We start from the raw sequence: 21,217 nt of genomic DNA on the forward strand, positions 1-21,217 counted from the left end.
CGATTGCAACTACAATGAATATTGCACTGGGAATGAGATTTAAGAGCCATCCCTTTTGGTGTTTTATTTTGCCGTCTCCTCATCTGCCATAAATCCTCATTGCTGTGCTCTTGAAGCCTCCGCCCTTGCCTGCCTTCCCCAGGTGGGAATACAATTAGGTGCAGGGGCCATTTCATTCAGTGCCACTGTCTGTCCACCGCAGTCATTCGTAAAAAACGCTGGAGCTGTCCCAGTAGAGAAAACAGTGGACTCCTGGGAAATATAAAAAACAAGGAAAGAAGAGGGAGAGAAACAGAGAAGAAAATAGTGGAGAGATGAGAACAAAGATGGAAAAAATCTCCAGAATTGCTGTCACAGGAGATACAAGTTTGGCCTCTGATGAGTGACAATATTGAGCAAAATATGTATTGGAGACAAAGGCTTTGTCTCCTTCCTGTGCCTTTTCAGTGAATTACACCTCTCCACCCCCTACCCCCAGCTTTTTAATTAAATGGCTGCAGCTCCATCTCTCTATCCGTAGCTCCCCATTACAGAGGCTAGATAAGGGATTGCTATCTGTAGCATGTTAAGAAAGGCTGCTGGGCAGCCAAGCCTCATGAAATTTGTCACAAGATCTCATTTTCCTCATTGCCAGACGTGATGCTTATAATTGATGTGGAGGCAGCAGTAATTTATTGGCCGTCCGCAATTATCATCCCCTTCTAGCAGGGGGATGTGACTGCAATTTATAAGTGTGAGTGCGTGTGTGTTGTTGGTGTGTCTGGGGTTGGGGAGGGTGACATTGTATCATATAAATTAACGCAAAAACATGTTTCTCCTTATCGGATGGTAAGTGTGTATGTGTGTGTGTTTGCCACTAAAGAATGCAAATTAATGGCAGGCTCCATATCATAAACAATATGGGGCCTGTAATGCAGCCATGTTTGGCTGAGGTGTCGAGGCTGTCAGTGCGCCAGCTGGACTTTCACACACAGCCGGGGGGTGGAAGGGCAACCAGAAGCCTGGGAGGTGGGTGGGGGGGGTCAGAGAGGGCGGGCCAGAGGGGCAGAGGGGGCTGGTGCCGCAACCCTTTGTCCACAGCTCCTCCTTATGTCTTTAGGGTTTGTTTTCACATAGTAAAAACAATTACCCTGGGGGTAGATTGTTAATAATGCCGCTGTCTGAATACTGAGACGGTCATACTTAACACAGTCAGTCATTTACTAGTGTACTTAATCAAAAATGTACTTCTCCTGTTAACTTTTCACTGGCACATTCAGAAATGCACACTGTGTCCAAAGGAAATTTACCAATAGAACAGTCACAAAGTGAACTGAAGGAAACTGTGGGTATTAAGAAGCTTCTCCCTTTGTAATACACACCTGAGGTGGCTTATGATTTCAATACACCTCCCTAAATTTCACTTCCCATGGAGAATATGGATTTCTCTGTGCTGTTCATAACATTACAGAGTCAAAAATAATAGATTTTCACATTGCCAATATGATCTGCACTGCATTAATAAAATCTGCATTCATTAACATATGAACATCATTAGTGGTATCAAGGCAGCACTTCAGCTCAAAAATGAGGCAATTCATGGCTTCTTTGTACTATATGAACTCACCAGGCAGAGGACAGTGTGCTACAGTCAGTGTTGTCCACACATTAGTAATGGTGGCTGGTATTTTCTTTGGTGTGGGTCCATGGGTCCTTCATGCACAACACACTTTATTGCCATTAGAAAGTACTACATTTACTAAAACGACTAAATGTTTTTTTCAAGACTTTTTGCTTGACAAAGTAGAGATTCAAATAACGATAATTTAGATCTTGTTTTCTATTCACCATCTGTGGCTTAGCTTCACATACACACAACTACTAATGTCACTGAGGGGAAAAGTCTTATGTTCTGTGCTCTTGCAGTCTTCAGTGCACTCTTTTGTACGCTCTGCTCTATAGACGAATAGCAGGTTTAGTGGTGCACAGATTTTCCTGTTGCACAGCAGTGAGCTCCATGGTCAGAGTGGATTGCTGTCATGCCATGGTGGGGAAGAGATGAGGAAGATGAGGGCTGTCACCAGCAGCCACTCTGAGCATGCTCTGTTTGTCTTGGGAAATAGAACCTGTTTGTTTTGTCTACCTGCACGCCTGTTGTGTGCAGTTGCCAAATTAGACTTTCAAATCAAGAAGCCAGTGGGAGACCAAGACTCTAGTTTTCTCCTTCCCTTTAATAATCATCCCTGTTTACTCTTCAGGGAGTCATCTATTTTTTTTTCTTAAATGCGCCCTCTAAGCAGGGAGAGTGTCTTTAATAAAGCAAGCAGGCATAGCGCCATTCCAACATGTGAATTGCACAGGAGAGAATTGAGAGATGGAAGCAATAGAGGAACACCAGAGGAGGGGGGAGGTGGGGCTGCTGCACTGCACCCTTCATGCTATTATCTTTATGGCATAGCAAAACATGCTTCAGGCAATCAGCATGAAATTGTTAATTGCTCAGCCCACTTGTGCGTTGCTCAGGGGACGGGGCCTTCAGGAGGTCCCACATCCAGTGAGTAAGGGGTGCTCAACTAACTGCCTCCATGTCTGCCGTTTCACACCACACATAACACTGTCCAGCAAACATGTTCATCTCACTCTCAGTGACCTTCACAGAATTGTAGTGGCAATCACCAGGGGCTCATTCCACATAGTGTATTTAAGAATTAATTGTAGCTACAAAAGAATGTGTGCTTGTTTAACAAATTTTGTTCACAATGAACTGGGCATAGAATTATCTTTCATATGTGCATCAAGGGTTCTGTGTGTGAAGTCTTAGAATATACTGTAAATAAACACAACATAGAGACAGAAAAATATTATTATATTATCTATTTAGCAGGTATGGTTCAATGCAATATTTTTCTGGGGATTCAGGTGTGCTGTCTTTGTATGTTGGCCTATGTCAGGTCTTTGTTGCCTTTTTAGTGAGGGAGCTGCAGATGTAATGAAGACTGTTTGACATAGGAGTCAAAAGTGAATGAACCCAAGCCCTTTGTAAAAAAAAAAAAAAAAAAAAACGGCTTTCGTGCAGACTCGAGAGGCATGAGGCCACCTCTTTGTCCAGGGTATGGTCATCACAGAGGGCAGCATTGGCTCCAACACGATTCCATGCACACACAAACAAATGCACCTCTCACCCCTGTTCCAATGCACTTCTCTCACCTTCTAAGAAGTTGCTCCAGGTGGCTCAGAGGAGGATATGTAAGACATCTTTTCAAAATGAACACCACCCCACCCGTTACATGCTCAGTCAGAACATAATGCCCCTCCTCCTTGGCTATCAGTTTTGTTCCTGTTGGAAGAGAGGGAGAAAGAGCAAGGTTACATGGGGCGTCATATTAATGGGGCCTGTCATGCGCGTTGATCGTCTTAGGCGTGGAGGAGGATGAGCGCTCAAAAGGTGTTGTCTTCAAATAGGATTTCTGCAAGTGAGACATCCTCGTTGGGTGATATCCCCCTCAGAGCAGCCACTTTCTTATAGAATGATCTGTTATTAAGCAAATGAAGTGCTGCGGGCCCAACGGTAAATCCCTCCACTTTGTCATGGTGTGCTCTCAGTTATCACACCCTGCTCCCTCATTCATTCCTGATGTTCTACCCATTTCACCACGTTATACAATGGCACACCAGCCTTGTATTTGAAGTCAGTCGTCCTTTTGGAACACGCGTGACACAGAGAGGATTCCAAGTTGTAATCAATGACTCCTTAAAAAGGTGCATTGATCTTATTTTTAAAAGGAAGTTTGAAACTGAGCAGGATTTTCCTCCTGAGTAGAGTAAAGTTAAAGGCACAGCCTGTGATCAAAATGTCAACAAAAAGGTAGACCCAAGACTTACACTACAAAACAACTACTACTATCTTTCATCCTTAATACTAACTCTTCATTTATTTAAGTTATGTAGATTAATATACCTCACGTTTCTTTTTTACTATTAAATTAGTAAGTATTTAAACTATTAATATCTTAAAGAAAAGTGTGAGGGCAGTTAGAGTATCAGGGCGCAGCTGTTACAGCATGTGTGTCAGATCAGTTAAACTTCTCTCCCCCCTCTCTCAGTAGTGTATAGCTTGCCTGTTGCACCTCCTGTCTTTAATTTTAGGTCCTTAAATCCATTGGGCTTCTGTTACTGGTGGCAAATCAAAGGAATGTTTTTCTCCCGCACCCCAACATCAGCTCAGTCAGTCAACTGTGCAACAACCTCAACTTAAGGAACAATTAGGAAATCTCTAAATAAAGTTTGGTTTGACATGGGGCTTCTGTCCCAGCCATCCACATACATAACAGAGGAGGAAAAGGGGCGATCGGAAGGGGGCGGGTAGACAGGGGGAATGGCAACTGCTAGACAGGAATTGATTGCATTAATTGATATGCCAATATGTAAGCTTGTTACATCCACCATTGCTTAGGATGATGGCTAACAGGTCCTGCTGATCAATGGAACCAATAAAGGCCTCATCCATTAATGAGCAATGTGGTAATTAATGTTATCCCTAAACCAATTACCACAGGCAGTGCATCTACAGGAAAACACCGCAAGTAGTCCAACCAGGTTATCTCTGTTATACTCTTAGCAATTTTCTCATGTAGCCTCTTTACTGCTCTGTGAGTTAACATGGCTGTAAGGCTGCACTCTAGTCCAGTCTATTCACAGCACATACAAAAAATGTTATTGTAGGGTTATTGCAAAGGTTATCAAACAAATTGAAAATAAATTTTCAAAAGAGTTTTATTTAATATTGTATTTAAATGATACCACATTATTTATTGCCTCTGCCTTAGAGAACCAGCTAGCCACATATTCTAACCTAATCCAATTCATCTTGTTCATTTACAGGGGTTCAAGTTTGTAGAGCTGTAACTTTATTGTTTTTGTTAGGATCCCTCTTTCGCTCAGTCTCCTAAATCTCCATTTCCTCCTTTCTCTTCTTCTCCTCCCCCTCCTTTTTCTCCCTTTCCACCTCCTCCCTCTTCTTCTTCTCTAATATTATGTGTACAGCAGACACTGAGGTAGTTAGGTGTCAAATGTTCCCCACTCTTCAGACAACAACCAAAAAAACCCCACAGATATCACAGATGACAGTGATATAACAAACGGGTTTGTTGGACAATAACTCTTGCACCATATAATTATTATGCCTCTAATTACACATGTTACATGCAGTGTAGTCTATGTGGTGAAGAATGTGTCTGTAGCAAGTGTCCATTGCCACAAAAGCCTGATTGTCTTGACGGTTGCGACACAGACCAAACCACAGATTTAGAGCCAAGAAAACAAGCCAAGAAAACGACAAGTGTCTCCAATAGACACACTGTCTGTACATGAATAATAGCAGGCTTATAAATTGATACTATTGTTTTAATGTTTTAAAGTAATAATTGTCTTACCTATTCATTACCTTATTCATTTTCAATCATCTCATCTTCAAATAACACAGGGTTTTCTGCATTTTATTGCAAGGTTATTGTTAAGGAACAAAAGAGAAGTATAGTGTGACTGTTGATGCTTTACTGTGAGTCTGACATTGAAAACAATTGAGTGTTAAGTAAATGACAGTCACACTGCTTGTCGGCCCTACCCTCTTCCTCCAGCCATTTACAGTAAATGCATTTCATTCATTGAGCTTAAATGGCAGCTGCAGTTGGTTTCAATTAATTATGGAAGCTTGTCTGAAACTTGTGTTTGTTCAGTCTTGCGAGACATAAGTATTATATGTCACTTGAATGTGTGATGTGGTGTATATTTAATGTATTTAAGTAACACCTAAATGCAGGAACGATACTATTCCTGTAAATAGACATTTATAATGTGAACATTCATATATTTATAACTTACTTCTCAATTTGGAAAGGAAAGCTGTTATGAACACATACAACTAACAAAATACAGGAGAAAGTTCATGCTTATACATTAATTACTCCTCCTTAAACAGAATAAACAAGATAAGAAACAGAGCTAAGTGTGAGATGATGACTTATTAGTTGGGATAGTGCAGAAAGGCCCATCTGTCTCTCTGCCTATTATCCAAGGCCTTAATCGGGACTTACAGCAGGGCAGGCTAAATAAACAGTAAGTAAGTTGTCTTGGGTAGAGGAACGTCAATGCCTGCAACTTGCTCAAGCCTTTACTCTGAATGGTTCTGTATTGACCCCTCAGGACCCCCTGAGAATTCCCTAATTGAAAATTAATATTGAATCAATGCCGCGGGCCATTTGCATATTGATTATAAACATCCAGGAAGGCACCGAGTATGTCTGGGATCAATAGGGCCCTTCTGCAGCAGGCCGAGTGCACTACATCACATGGCAGCTGCTTGCTCCTGAGGTTAATGACTGCTGCTTGTTAAGGAGCTCTTGTCAGGTAGAATCCAGCCGCAGGGTCTTTCTGCCAAAGCTGGCAGCAGGTGAACTGTGGAGGGTGGAAGAGGGGGTACTGATGGTGCTGATGAAGGGGAAATATGGGATTCGGGCAACCCCATATGTTTTAAGTGACATAGAGTCCAAGTGTTTCTCTGCATTACCTGTGTAGCGACTAGTAAGCATCGTTGTTGCTTTGAACATGAGTTTATATCCTCTTTTTGGCACCCTAATGTTAAACTCTGATAACTCCATAACACAGACCATAAAATGCTCCAAACATGTGTGTTTATATTGTATATGTCAGTAGCGAACCGTGACTCTTAAACCATGGCCCTCTGACCCCCCTGTTCCCTCGCTGGGGAAAAAAAGCAAACTACCAGCCTAGCTTACTGTGTCCTCTGCTATTGTACTGCAAAAGTTACCTATGACAGTTCCAGTTCTGAAACAAAAATTAAGACGCTAGTCCAGCCTTAGCAATGCAATGAGCAAACAGCCTGGAGAAAGTGAGAGTTATCACCATAACAAAAAACAGCCAATATAAGAATCATATCATTAGATTGGCACAGCAGCCTATTAAATATGTATGTTATGGTTTATTTAGTCATTATGCAGAATTACCGGTCAGTCTGTAAATTTACCAACTCAGCTAAATTTACACATTGACCAGTAATTCTGCATAATGACCATTTCCCCAAATAAACCTTAACATATACAAAACAGTGGCGTTGACAGCCAAAATAAAATCAGTTGGCATGACAGCCTATTAGACTTTAAATAACTTACCCTTTGATTATTGCATTACTTTTATTTCAAGCTTCATTCGAAGTTAATCTTCAAAATGGCGTGGATAATAAATTCGCAACGATGTCCTCCTCACTAGCTGTAACGATACTCGTGCCTTCCATCGTGAACCAACAGGCTAGTTAACTAGCTAGTTTATCTGCATTTTTTCTTTTTTTTCCCTGCTAGCTTGTTATTCATGTCCCCCACAGCAGGCAGAACTTGCCATTAAGTTAGCCATAACAAAGGCCACCCATTTACAGGGAAGTTATGATTGGTCAATTTAACGGGCATTTGAAATTAGTCTTGTTGAATTGCTATCGCTCAGCAAATTTATAGCTGGACCACCAATCACAGAGCTGAATACATAGCATTTTCTTCCCAGCAACTGCAGAGTCAGCAAAATTCTTATAGGGAGACAAAGGGGCTTCTTTCATTTAACCCTTCACAAACAGAATAGGCAGGTTTGAAGGGTTTATTTCCTCAGAAACATTTTGTTTAGATGTTGATTTTGAATTGATAAAATAAAATTAGAACATATGACTTTATAAAAATTATTTTTTAGAATATCTAAGGCCCTCTCTGAGGGCCTAGAGGGCCCTGACGGTTTCCCTCTGGTATATGTGTGTGTATAAGAGAGGATAAGGAAAGTAGGCTGATCAAAGATAACGGCAACCATTTCCAGCCCCTGAAGGGAAAGAAAACAATACTAGGTAGATCAAAAAGGCCCTTTTTAATTTGAAATGAAACTTTCACAGCATTACAAGACAAAGGAGACCCAGAATCCTCTACTTTCAAGCATAGATTAAGATTCAACACATACATTCCTCTCCCAAACCCCCCTTATAATAGTTTCCACATGTTGAAGAGATGTAAGAGGTGGAGGCAGGAGAGAAAGGATGGCAGCGGAGACAATGGAGTGAAAAGGTTAGATGCAGATAGATGGAGATGAAGCAAGAGAGCTCCATCAAACCACCTCCACTGGTAACCTGTGCATAGAATCCCACACTGGTTTAGTGGCAACACTGAAGCCTGGTTAATCTAATGGAACTCTCGAAAACTGGGTGATTCTCTGAACCCACAGGAGACAGCCGACCTGGTGTGAAGCACATGTGAGAGCAGTTTATCCTCCAGTCTATGAAAGGCAAGGTCTTGAATTAATGCCTCTGTGTAGTCTGTGTCCATTCTCCCCTTGCCACTGCCCCCCACCTCAGCCCACACCCTGCACTGGGAGCTAGGGTCTGGAAGCTGAGAATGGAGTGCCGGGCCCAGAGAACCAGGCTGCATCTGATTGCTTCATTACAGGCCCTTTCATTGACTTGGTTGCACTGAACTGATGAACTGAGGCAGTGGACAAGAGCACATAATAGGAAGAAATGAATTCTTATCACAACCTTCTCAGGAGGCCACTAGTCCTAGCTGGAGCCAAGAAAAGCCATGGCTGAATGGAGAGGAGGGGGCTGTATGCAGGCCCATTCATGAGCCAGAAGCTGGATCTAGACTGAGGACATGATGGAGCTTTAGGATGCTGGATCAGTTCACAGGGGAGGAACCATGAATCCTCAGAGAGCCATATTATTGTAGCCAGCTTGTTTTAATGATTGGTTTGGTGATTAGTGTTTGCTTTCTCCTGGTAACTGACACCCACGGCATAACATTTTTTCAATTGTTTATTCCAGCAGTCCTCCAGAGGCAGACCTTTGCTAGTTAGAGTCCCTGCTTCAGGCCCCATAGCAGCACCCAAACACCAACCACTGAGATGAATAATTAATTTTGTACCTTATTGGGCTCTCACCCCTAACTCTCCAAACTCTAGCTAATGAGTGAGAAGAGTCTTCTGCAGCGGGGACAATAACAGCACCCATTATAAAAACAACAGCAACACTAACAACCACAGCCATGCATACAATAAAAAATGGGAGGTGTAGTATAGCATAGCACCAATTTAGCAGCTGGCTTGGTCTCCATAGGGCAGGGGTTGTTAATCCCTGACCATGCCTTAGAGACTCTGACCGACCTGCTGATTTCCATGTCTATATGCCCAGTCAGCACTAAAACCGAGGAGGAGGAGGGTCGAAAAACCTACCCTTTACAAATGCAGCAGATGTGATCCTTAGACCATTAAATTAATAGTATCCTGTAAAAGTTAAAGTTACCTTAAATCATGTCATGTTGTGTCATCATAATGTTCCACGAGTGTGCATAAATTAAAAATCTGTTTAGTGGAGTCTGCTGATGGGCCGATCAGGTGCTTCACCTGCCAGCGCTCTCTCCCCTCTTCCTCTCTGCTTCCATCAAATCTCTCCCCTCCCCCCTCCTGCTCATACCTGTTCACTCGGCACAAAATGGATGCTGCAAAGCCATTTAATTGGCCTCCACTTCAGAATCCAAGGGCATTTGAAATGTCTCTTTAATAAAATCTCCCCCCACAGAGCTGTTCTTGACAGTGTTTGTGAAGAAGGTACTGTATTTGTGTGTGGCGTGGATGTTTTGTAGCCAGTGAACATTGGACAGTCTCGGTGTTCATCCTAAAGATGTGTTGGCATCAGTAAAAGCAACTGGGGTGTTGAGGATGCATTTTATTCTTCTTTTTTTTTTTATGCATTGGATAAATGTTACAAGAACAGTATGAGACACACTAGTCATTTTGGTCATTTTAGAACAGCTGGCTCATGTTTTAGCCACATCATCAGTTCCATTTTTTTCCTTTCCTGTCTCTTACTCTCCTTCTCCTGTGGCTGAGCCAAAGATAACTGAGTAGCAGTGTTTGACTGTAATCACTCCAAGTCTCTTTCTCTGGAGAGCTGCACAGCGGGCAGCACAAATTCCACCCCTCTAGGAGCTTTCAGCCCACTTTCACAGTATTATGACATGTTCATGAAGAATCAGACAAAGACAAGTTTGCTTACATACCATATCATATTATGCACAAGTACATTAAACTGTTTAGCTTCATGTTATTTTGATGGATCTTAGAATCAACTGTAATCTAACTGCGGTTAGAAATAGAGAAAATTTGACCCACTCTGAGAGAGTACGCTCAACTGAACAAGTGGAAGAACGAGTCATTTAATAAAACTTTACAGCAAAAAAGAAGTCCTCATGCTGGGTGAACTGTGTAGGCCTGCTCTGTCAAGTGTCATTCTGAGGCATTGTTGAATCTCAGGTAAAATTGAAAGCCTAAAGCAATTTGGAATACTGATTAGTCTCAGATTAATACAGGCTGGATATACCACTGAGAGTAGAAGGATAACTAGTTTCAATGATGGTTGAGTTGGTGCATTGCATCCAATCATCTGGCTCTGAGTCTATTTTGTAATTAAGGCTGTAAGGTGTGCACATAATCAAATAAATAAATAATGCTGCCAGAATTATGTGATAATGAATTAATACATTACAAGAAGTGAATAAAGGAGCAGCTAATTGCATGAGATGAGTCTTTTTCATTAGCCTTTTGAGAGGAAATTTCATTATATGCATCACAAGCCATACTACCAGATGAAATCCAGCTTTAGAAATATGCAAATAGGGATAAAGTATTATGTTAGGAAAACCACAAGAATAACATCTAGTTTTGATTTTTTTTTCATTTCACCTCTCTTCACTCCAAATAGAGACAAACAGGAAAGAGGACTACATTGGGTCTTTAAAAGAGAAATGCCTCATAACCCAGAGAAAGGTGCTGACCTGTGCCTGTAGTCTCCGTGTCTTTGAGGGTTTGTGGCTTTTCAGTGGCATTTAGTAGAAGCCTTTCTAGGAGATATAAAATATATGACTCCCTGAGTAAATACTTATTTATTATTATTATTAGTAGTAGTAGTACTAGTATTATTTATATTGCAGTTTGGAATGACACATAACCTCACTCAAATATATATATTTTTGGCATATCTGCAATACATCTTGTCGTATTGATATTCAGTTTTGTTCTCTCTTTCTTTACCTAGTGTTGCAAGCAAAAAATAAACTTGGTTAAATGCATCTCCAATAATTGCACTGCAATGTTGGTTGATTATTTTGTACATAATTACAGTGGAAAACAACCTGTCTATTAAGCCTTTAATGGCAGTAATACAGAAAGCAATTACCATTACTTTGCTGCTCACCCTGAAAATAAAGATTTCTCTAAATGAAAAGGATCCTCTGACTACTGCTAAGGCTAATTGTGTGGGGTCTTGTACAGACATCTGGTTGTACATCATTTGTAAGGGCTAAATGCTGATCAGTTAGGAAGGCCTTTACAAGCTGTGTCTTTAGTGTGTGTTTTTGGGTCTGCTCTGCTGCCAGGGAGTCTGATAGCTCTTGAATTATTTATCTATCAGGCTGCTGGACGGTAGTCACGGCGACCTAGGCCCCATAGTGGTTGTCTGGCGACATCTCCCTCCAACTGTAGCCATTAGCAGACAGGGGTAGGGGTGCTAATGAGCAGGGTGTAGTGTGCATGTGACCAGAGTTTTCTAACCCTTCCTAACATACAGATCCTCCGCACTGAATAAATACCTAGGAAAGATTTACAAAGATCTGAGTACAGAACTTTTTAATTAGGGGAAAAAACAAGGTTAGAAAAAGATTGAAAAAGAAAGATAGAAACAACCACCCGTTTTCCTATTAAGGAGAAATGTCAAGCGCGGTGGTGAAGCAATAGTCTGTGTGCATCCCTTTGTTGTCCTCCCTGACATTGAAGGCTAATTTTTCATGGTTATTTGAACTGGAAAATGAAAGAGAGGTTTGCGATTATTTCCTATAAATGACAACACAATCGCATTACGCTTCAGTACAAACACAGAGAGGATATTGCCTTTTCATATTTCATGTGAAAGTAATGGATGGGCTATGCAAAGAGTCACAGAAAGAAAGACAAATGGTGAAAGAAAGCTCCCTGTGTTTGATTTGTATTAGAAACTGAATGGATAGAGGTAGGGAGAGTTTTTTTCAATAAGTGGTAGCACTCTCATGGATGTTTTAAAGTGCCTGTGCAGTGTAATCATTGGATTTCTTTAGCAATTAGCTATGAGCATCCAGCTGGGGTGGTTGTTAGAAGAAAAGTTGCCCACTGTATCCACTCCGGTCTCTTCTAGAAAACCATATATCTATAGTATGGTCCCCCTGCACACTGCCTGTACATCTGGGCAGCTGTATAATGTAATAAATAAAAATAAGTGTAATAAATAAAGATAAAATATCAGCCGACCATCCTTCACCTCTCCTCTTAACTATCCTAAAACATCTGAACTTAGCAGGTCGTTAAACTTTTGAGAGAAAACACACATCAATGATACCCTATATTTTATATTTTAGATAAAATTGATTAGCAAAATTGGTATTCATAACCTTGTCAGATTCTGTTTTATCTTGGTGTTCGCTTTCATAAACAAACAGCCAGCCAGGCCCAGGGCTGTGGATGGAGACTGGGAGGCAGGATGACCATCGCAGAGGATGGCAAACCAGCCCACTCTGGCGGGGCATGCTGAGAAATATGTTTGTGTACTTTAAGTTTACAAAGATTGAAGGACTGGCAGGAAAGCCTCTGCCGGCAGGACTCATGTAAATAGGACCCATGTGGGAGCTGTGAGCCGGACTCCTAACACGCGCTGAGGTAGGCGCTACATACATCCAACCATGGCAACATTGATTTTCTGAGCTAATACCTCCACAGAACAGTCCACAGGCAGATGGATGCACTACAAAGATATGCAAATGGTGCATTCAATAAATCGACAGGCAGAGATCTTTTTCAGACAGTCCACTGTACTGGTCTGCAGTGCCTAAAAGGAGAGATAAACAGATAAGTACCTGTTAATGGACACACACATACACATATATGCACACTCACACAAACATACATGCACCTGCCTGTTACCTGGGAAAACTTAGATCGATAATAGAATTTCATGTTAAGCAGAACCGTCTCAGAAAAGCACATCAAATAAATGCTGGGACTATCCAACATTACCTTTTAATATGAAAGTGTTATTTTCAATGCGGCATGCTATATTTTTAATTTTCAAGGTTTTCTTCAAGAAAGCTTTTTGCAGTATATCTTCTGTATAATAACAAAACAAACTGTGTGTATAGTCATATTCAGTGTGCTTATTAGTCAGATATGAAACAAAAGCTGCTGGGTGTATGTCATATATAATAGATGTGGGCTGTCTTGTTAAGCCCAGCAGGCTGTATGTGGCTGTGTCTCTGTGGAGAAAGGCTCTGAAGCTCGCTGTACCTGGTAATTAAAGAGAGTTTGTGGCAAAAGCCAAACATCAGGAGAGATGAGCTATGAACAAAAGAGCTGTGACAGTTTCAGGTTATGTGATTTTTGTGTCCCTTTTTTGCCAAATGAAAAATCAATACATTTTCCGGGTTATACATATTCAGAGTGTCCACCAAGCTTCCGCCCTGATGGAGAGAGGGGCGGGGGACTGTGGGCTAGAGTGGGGGGAGTCGCCTGTTCGCCTGTCATAACTGTACCATCGCATTTTCCAACCCACTGGTGAATATTTCAGAGTTGATGTGATTGCCCTTCATGACAGCGGTGATGCTTTTTTTTTTTTTTCAAACACCCCTTCAGCCACCCCCACACTTCGTCAACCCACCCCAATTCTGTTTGGTCCCTTTGAATAGCTGCAAATAGGTGAAGGCATTGTTGTGTTAGCTGGAGGAAAAAGAAAAAGATGCATTAATAAAAGGAGGTTGATTTAAGAGGAGGCAGCAGTGGAAGATGATAAGCATAAATGCATGGCAGGGGGTGGCAGAGAGGCAGAGTGACTCTTTGTGCAGGACAATGTCCCTCAGGCAGAGTAGATGGAAGAGCATTGCCCAGTGATGTTTTTGCCCCCCATCCAGGCTTTTAGCCCACCATCCTAGCAGGAAAAAGTACAGCCTGCATCTTCCATTGTGGACATAATATGTGTTAGTGAGCGCCCATCATCCTGGACATTCAAGGAAGTCTCAGTGTGGTGTGTGTGTGTGTGTGTGTGTATGTGTGTGTGTGTGTGTGTCAGCTGGGGCAGAAGAGTGAGCAGTCCCTGAATGCTCACTCCCTATGCAGCCACATTAACCTAGATCCTCCTCTCCTTCATCACTCAAGTAAAACACAAAGAGGAAAGAAGTAGAGCGGCACTCGCTTTATCCTTTCTATTTGTAATGTATCTAAACATGCCATTATCACGAGAAGTATTTCTAATTAGTTCAATTTCCCATGAGATAACACTTTGGGGGGAACATTTAATATACCACATAGTGCTTAATAACAGTTCCTAATTTACTAAGTATGAAAAAGCACAAAAAAGTATTCAAAAAAGTAGTAGAGTGTAGCTTGTGTAAATGTTTTTTCTCCTCTGTTAAAGAATAATATTGTCATATACAAAAAACTTGACTTATGTGTGACTTTTTGTGACCTGAACACACTGAGCGTCCTTTAAAATGACCGGTGACTTTGAAAGGCAAGGGGGATCAAATTAAGTATTGTGTGGAAGACCTATGGGGCTGGTTTGATGAGCAGCCACCACCGGGAGAGCAGTGGAGCGGTGGAGGAGGGGGGTTGCTGCGATATTGTTCTAAGGCAGTGTGAGCTATCACTGCTGTTTGTGATTAACTTGCCGTTTAAAGTTTTTTTAGTTATTAGCTGCCCTAACCCCGTACCCCTCCTCCATCTTCTGCACCTCCTCCTCCTCCTTCGCTGCACCCCCCCCACTCCCCCTCCTCCTCTCCCCTCCTGCCCTCAGCCCCATGGAGACACAAAGTATTCATTCACATTTAGATCCTGAGGTCACAGCAGGGCCAGCAGGGAGAGGCCAGCGTGTCCCCCCATAGACAGGTCAGGAATCTAACACGTAACTCCGACCAGCAGCGCTGAGGTAGCTTACTCTTCTTTCCTTTCAAAATGTGAAAGTGTGTGGGAGAGAGGGAGTGACAGTATGAGTGAGAAAAGGAGAGTGCAGAGACAGACACACTTTTACTTGTGTGTGTGTGTGTGTGTGTGTGTGTGTGTGTGTGTGTGTGTGTGTGTGTGTGTGCTTTGATTTTGATACGTTTTTTTTTCCTACACTTTCATTCATTTTAAATATTACTGTTTGGATTTTTGAATGTATCTCATATTCAAAATTGATGTCCATATAATTGAATACAGCTGGAATACATCAGGATAATCAACATACATAAGAGTATGAATGCTTATCAAGTCATTTTAAATGCTTTTTTTTTTTTTACACAACATAACATGTGTCCACATTTTAATTCAGCTTTACGCTTTGCAGTGCAGTGGTCAGTATGGTTACTGATAATGACATGTTGTGGTTTATTGGTTGTTCATAAGCAAAAGCCCCTCTTGTCTCTGACTAGATTGCGGGCATGTTTTGCTCTGTTGTGGTTTTATGAGAGGTAGCTTGTGAGGACGCAAGGAGGGAGCTTGAGAGTGTGTGTGTCAGGACGGGGGTTACGAGGGGTGGGGGAGTGTTTTCCTGTGTGTTGTGCTTTAAAAGGGGGGTCTTGCGTATGGGGCGCAGAGGTGCTGATATGAGGAGCGGACAATGCATGAAAGCCCTCAGCATGGGTCTGTGTCTCATTGTCCCATGGTACCCTCCTGTCACTTTCATTTTGCACCCTCTAGTCCAGAGTCAGGCCAACTTTGATATAAGGAAGGGGTGCAAGGGATGATGGGGGGAGCAAGAGGGGGATTTTTAAAAGAAGAAGTAGGGGAGAAAGATAGAGTCTGTGAAGTGTGAAATAAGATTGCTTTTTATCCGACAGTGCAGCGCTAAAGAAAAGGAAGCTGTCCGGCCCTGGATAAAGCGGGGGAAGCACACCTCTGATTTACAGTGCGGGCCTGTGACACCTGGTTAAAATGATAACAACAGCCTCAATAATCATAATGAGAGTAATGAGAGCTTAGACACACAGCTCCGCACAAGAGCCCAGAGAGAAACGGAGCTCAACCCTCGCTCCCAGTACTCGAGAGCCGGGGAGAGGGAGAAGCTCAGCTCAGCCCCTGCACTGGTTCCCCAGGACTTACGAAAGCCAAGAGAGATAGACAAGACAGTGCTGTTGACTGAGATACTGTATACTCAACAAAAAGTGCAGACTGTCACTACTGTTTGAGGAACACTGGAGCCCTTCTCAGGTAGGACTGGAATTCTGTACTTTAATGGAGGCAGTTATCATCATAGCAGTGTATTCTGCCGAGGCCGAGGATGGAGGAGGAGCCTGACCTAGTGAAAGATATCTAGAGTGACTATTATTACTTGCTGCTGCTCTTCTCTACAGTCTGGGAAGGAATACTGGAAAGTGCAGTGGTTACCATCAATTATTTATTAGGCCGTTTGTGCTTGTCAGTCTGATTAGCATTAGTGTAATCACTGCTCTTCAGGGGAAAGGAAGGCTGCTCTCTCTCATCTGAAGGTAATCTTGCTGTTTTCAGTGTCTCATCTTCACCGGACGCCTCTTGCATAGCATCTGCTTTTGTCATCTCCACATATTTCTTCCCTTTTCCCCCCCCAACCCCGCGTGTTTCTCTCTGTTGCTGCTTGGCCCCTTCCCCCGCACCTCATTAATGTGTGTGAGCAAGTTGCTCTCTCCTAGCTTGTATAGAGTGACACCTATGGGCCTGATTAAGCCTCTGCACTCACTGGCAAAATACGAGAGGGGAAGACTGCTAAGCGTCTAGATGGTGTGTGAGTGTGTGCATACGTACGTCTGTGCACGTGTGTGTGTGTGTGTGTGTATGTCTGGGAGATGCTAGAACAGAGAGCCCATGGACTGTCCCTACTGAGTGACTGGCAGAGCAAAGCTGATATTTATATGCTCAGAACAGATGAGTGTAATCTCTGTGTCGGCTATGGGCTTATTCAGCTTGCATGATTAGATTAATGGAACTGTTTCATATCATTGTATTAGGATGGTTAATGAAGACAATTAATTAGAAGACAACCTTCAGGCTATTGTCCTTTACATCTCTGAGATTTGGGTTAGAAATGGCCTGCTGCCATAGCTTTGAGTGTTTCTCCTCATCTATTTTCAGAGTTAATCTATGGCTACAATTTTAGTGTCTCTTCCATTTGCATCCTACTCTTAGGCCACTCATGACCTTTCATTAATTATGGTCGGCCCGGCTTTAATCATTCTGTAATACCATTGGAGATGAGATGAGGAATAGGCAAAGCCATTTGCCACTTAAAGATGTAACACTGCTCCTGGAATTAAATGTCTGCATTTCTGCATAAATTATGGACGGTGTTGTGTGTGCTGAAAGTGTCATACATGTTGATTAAACATCTAAATAAAGAAGTATTGAAAATGCGAGGAAGAAAAAAATATTGCACATGTGAGCATGTACAGTATGCGTACAGGAAGTTGGGGGTTGGCACAGTGAAGCTGAATAGCATTAGAATGTTGGCTGCCTATCACAGTAATATTTAAGCATAAAAATGTGTCGTGTGTTGAGCACAAAGTGTGTATTAATGTGTAGGTGGGGAATTAGTCTCACTACAAGTGTCACATAACTAAGAAATGACACCTTGCCCCGTTTTTAAAGGTGAAGAAATTTACCTGGGGATTATTTTGTAATCTGAGCACCTATGCAGCTGTACAGTATCCTAATTCGTGCAGAGTTGTAGAGATTTATGCAGGCAGGAGTTAGATGGGATTTTGGGACTCTGCAATATATCTCTGGTTTTTGTGGGAATGTTTAAGATCTGCCTCACCAGCATGGGATGGGCAGCACTGGATGGAGATGTTGCCTTGGAAACATAATAGAAACATAGTTAAAAATAAAAGAATAAACTGTATTCATGTGTATGGGATCCAAGGAACACTTAAATATGCTTTTTACTAGGAGCAAGTCAGCCCTTTTAAATACTTTTATTTAAACACAGGATCATTGGATCACAGGATCGGCTTTTAGCAGTAATGTGTAACAACACAATCCATACACCAGTCACTCTGCTCAGAAAGATGTTTCCTACAGCATTTGTATCAGCAAGCAGGAAATGGAAGCTATTGCTTAGGTCTTGCTAGTAATACATCAGTGTTTCCATTTACTTTGATTTTTAACCCCAAATGTATAAACATGCAGTTGTGTCTATAATAATACAATGATTGTCATGGTAATAAACACTTGTTATGATTTTGTTGCTATAGTGTACACTCAATCAACAAAATTATGTGTCTTAAAAGTATATGTTGTAGAAATTCTGAAATCTTCAACCTATTTCGTTTAAGCTACTGAGAAAAACAGACAGTCAATTTTCTTTCTCTCACACAGCAGATAATGAAATGTCAAATCAAAAAACAGTAATTTCCTTTAATGTATTTTTTTTTCATTTATAAACATGACTTATTTGCATAAGGTGTCTAAATTTACCTATTCAGCAGAAAAATCGTGATGTTTGTGAATATTCTGTTTGTGAGTTAGAATTGTAAGGGATTGAGAGAATAGTCACGTGGTTTCAGAAATGTAAGAGTGTTCAAAGTATATCCATGATAATGACACATACCGCAGTTTGAGAACACAATGTCAACTTTGTATAGAGTGTATGCAATGTTTCATAACTGACGGGATAAACAGTGAGTGTTGGGGATAATGTAACATCATAAAAGTGGTTTTGGCTGTGGGTAGTCATGTGGTGAGCTAAGATTGGATGTGTGATGACTGCAGGGCTGAATACTTGAACAGGATATTTCAGTAGCTGTTGTAGCATTGTCAATATATCAATAGCTCACAGAGTAGAGACCTGAGCATGAAAGCATTTTCAAAAGAGCATTTAAGTACTTTTGATGAGAATTAGCTGACTTGTGTAATAACTGATCGGGCCTATTGACTGTGGCCTAGTTTACTGTTGTCAAATCAATGCTATTGCATGCAAGTCCCACTACTTTTAAACAAAAGTAACAGGCAAAAGGGATGTTCAGGGGGCACTGGAGGGAAATAAACAAGATTGATGCCCTTTTTATTATCTGTTTTTGCTATCTTTTCCTCTGTGTGTTACTTACAAATGGCATTATCGGATATCCATTGTTTGGACTTCGATGCTGCTAAATGGCCTGATATATCGAGCTGAGGCTTTTAAGGTGGTTACAGGGGATTTCTGCCTTTGACTTGGCATAAAAATAAAATGAATTGTGGCTCTGAAAGTTTTAAATATTTATGATTTTTTTTTTTTTTTTTTGCAATAGTAGGATAGAAGAAGTGAAATGAGGCTTGTATTGGTAAGTAACCTAGCAGATTGCAGCAAGGGACATAAGTGTGTGCGTGTGTGTTAGTGTGTGTGTGTGTGTGTGTGTATGTGTGTGAGAAACAGAATGAGGTCTTGTCTAGTATAAGGTCTCTCTCTTGAAGGATACTGCTCACAGAATTATTTTTCCATCTGCCTACTTCAGACCACATGTGCACACATTAAACAGAGGAAACCATATTTTTTGTCATGCTCTTCAGTACATGGTAAATAATAATGAATTGGACCCATATTTGAATATAAATATAATACTACTACTACTACTACTACTAATACTACTACTACTACTACTACTACTACTAATACTAATACTACTACTACTACTACTACTAATAATAATAATAATAATAATTCGTCCCTCCTATATAATTTGACTCTGATTTTATAATCCTTGTCAAAATACATTTCAAATTGGTGATCGGACAGCACAGGACAGAAAGCAGAAAGCAGATTCTGCCCTCTTTGTCTGCTAGCCTTGCAACTGTGTGTCAGCAAATGTAATTGTTGCAAGCTCCTATAGAAAAAAACGCTGCCGTCCCTTTAAGTGCTTCCACCAATTCTGATGGCGTGGTGATTTACATATCCCATCCTCCCTCCCCCTTCAGGAGAGCTGAGCGAGGATGTGGAGGCTGCTAGTGAGACCACCACAGACCAGGAGGACCAAACCAAAGACAGAGAAAGTGGGGGGGAGAAGGAGCTCACCAAAGGGACAGGTAAGGCCAATATTTACACCACACACATTTAGGGAGCACTGTTCACAGGAAACATCTGGACCTGCACCTGAATAGTGCTGCACATTAGGCCTTTTGTCTAATTTAATTAAACATATTTAAACAAAATATTGAGAGACTTTTTTTTACTTTCACTCTTTCGCAGAACTCCCTAAATCCAATTCTAGTTTTCAGAGGCTGCTTTTCCAGGCATTAAATCCCATCAGATACAGTTAGGCTAAACTGTCAATTTAGGTTATATGTTCAGGTGACATGTGACCCATGTTTTGTCTTTACTCAATAGGTGATGTGAAGAGAGGGGCCTGTATGTGTAATTCCAGCTGAGCCATGTGTGTACACACATGTGATAGCACTGCCCCCTCCTCAACTTTTACTGCACACACACACACACGCAAACACACACACACACAGGAGCACAGACAGCACTTACCTGTGTTTAATGTTATCAGATCAGGATGGTTTTATCTGCAGTGCTCTGTATTGACAGTTGTAGGTGGTGACTCCAATGAAGGGGTTGGGCATAGGATAAGGGGAGGAGCTTTTGGCCTCAAGAATCTGTGGTCAGCAGCAGGCTGCATCTCCTAAAAACCTTTTGTGAACATTTTAGAAAGCCCTCTAGGTTATGATCTAAAATTAGTTTTCAAATTAGGGGAGAATGTCTCTAGTTTGAGTGGTTCAGCATGGATACATTGACAACCATTAAGTTCACATCACATGCATCTGTGGATTTTTATTTTCTGTTGTGGGAACAATAATGAGAATCACTGCACTACATGGTAAAAACTGAGCATTTTAAATAACAAGTCCTAAACTTTGATTGATGTTTGGTATGATTGAAGTCTGTCTGTCTTACATTGTTTTAACAGAACTACCAGTTACAATAAGAGATGAGAGAACTGAATTCTTATATCAGATGTGGTATTATTGTTGGTAGTGCTGTAGCTAGAAAAAATACTTGATCAAGAACAGCTTTTGTGTTGGTGATGTTAACGTCTTCCTTTTTAACACAAACACTGTATGGTCGTCACCTTTCAAGCTGTTCTGGCCTGCTTGATGTGTTCCACATGAATGACACATGGTCTCAGAAACAATTGGACAC

At 41.4% G+C, this 21,217-nt stretch overlaps 1 protein-coding gene across 2 annotated transcripts in view; it reads left to right on the forward strand.

Moving 5' to 3' along the window:
- Nucleotides 1-21,217, forward strand: part of zfhx3b (zinc finger homeobox 3b) — a 344,549-nt gene that overhangs the window by 297,450 nt on the left and 25,882 nt on the right. For both annotated transcript variants that reach the window (XM_044349187.1, XM_044349196.1), the window contains one exon: nt 19,993-20,100. In XM_044349187.1, the coding sequence (XP_044205122.1) occupies nt 19,993-20,100 (108 nt within the window). The remainder of the gene's footprint in view (nt 1-19,992; nt 20,101-21,217) is intronic.

Source organism: Thunnus albacares, chromosome 1 (assembly GCF_914725855.1).
Source record: "Thunnus albacares chromosome 1, fThuAlb1.1, whole genome shotgun sequence".
NCBI classification, from domain to species: Eukaryota; Metazoa; Chordata; class Actinopteri; order Scombriformes; family Scombridae; genus Thunnus; species Thunnus albacares.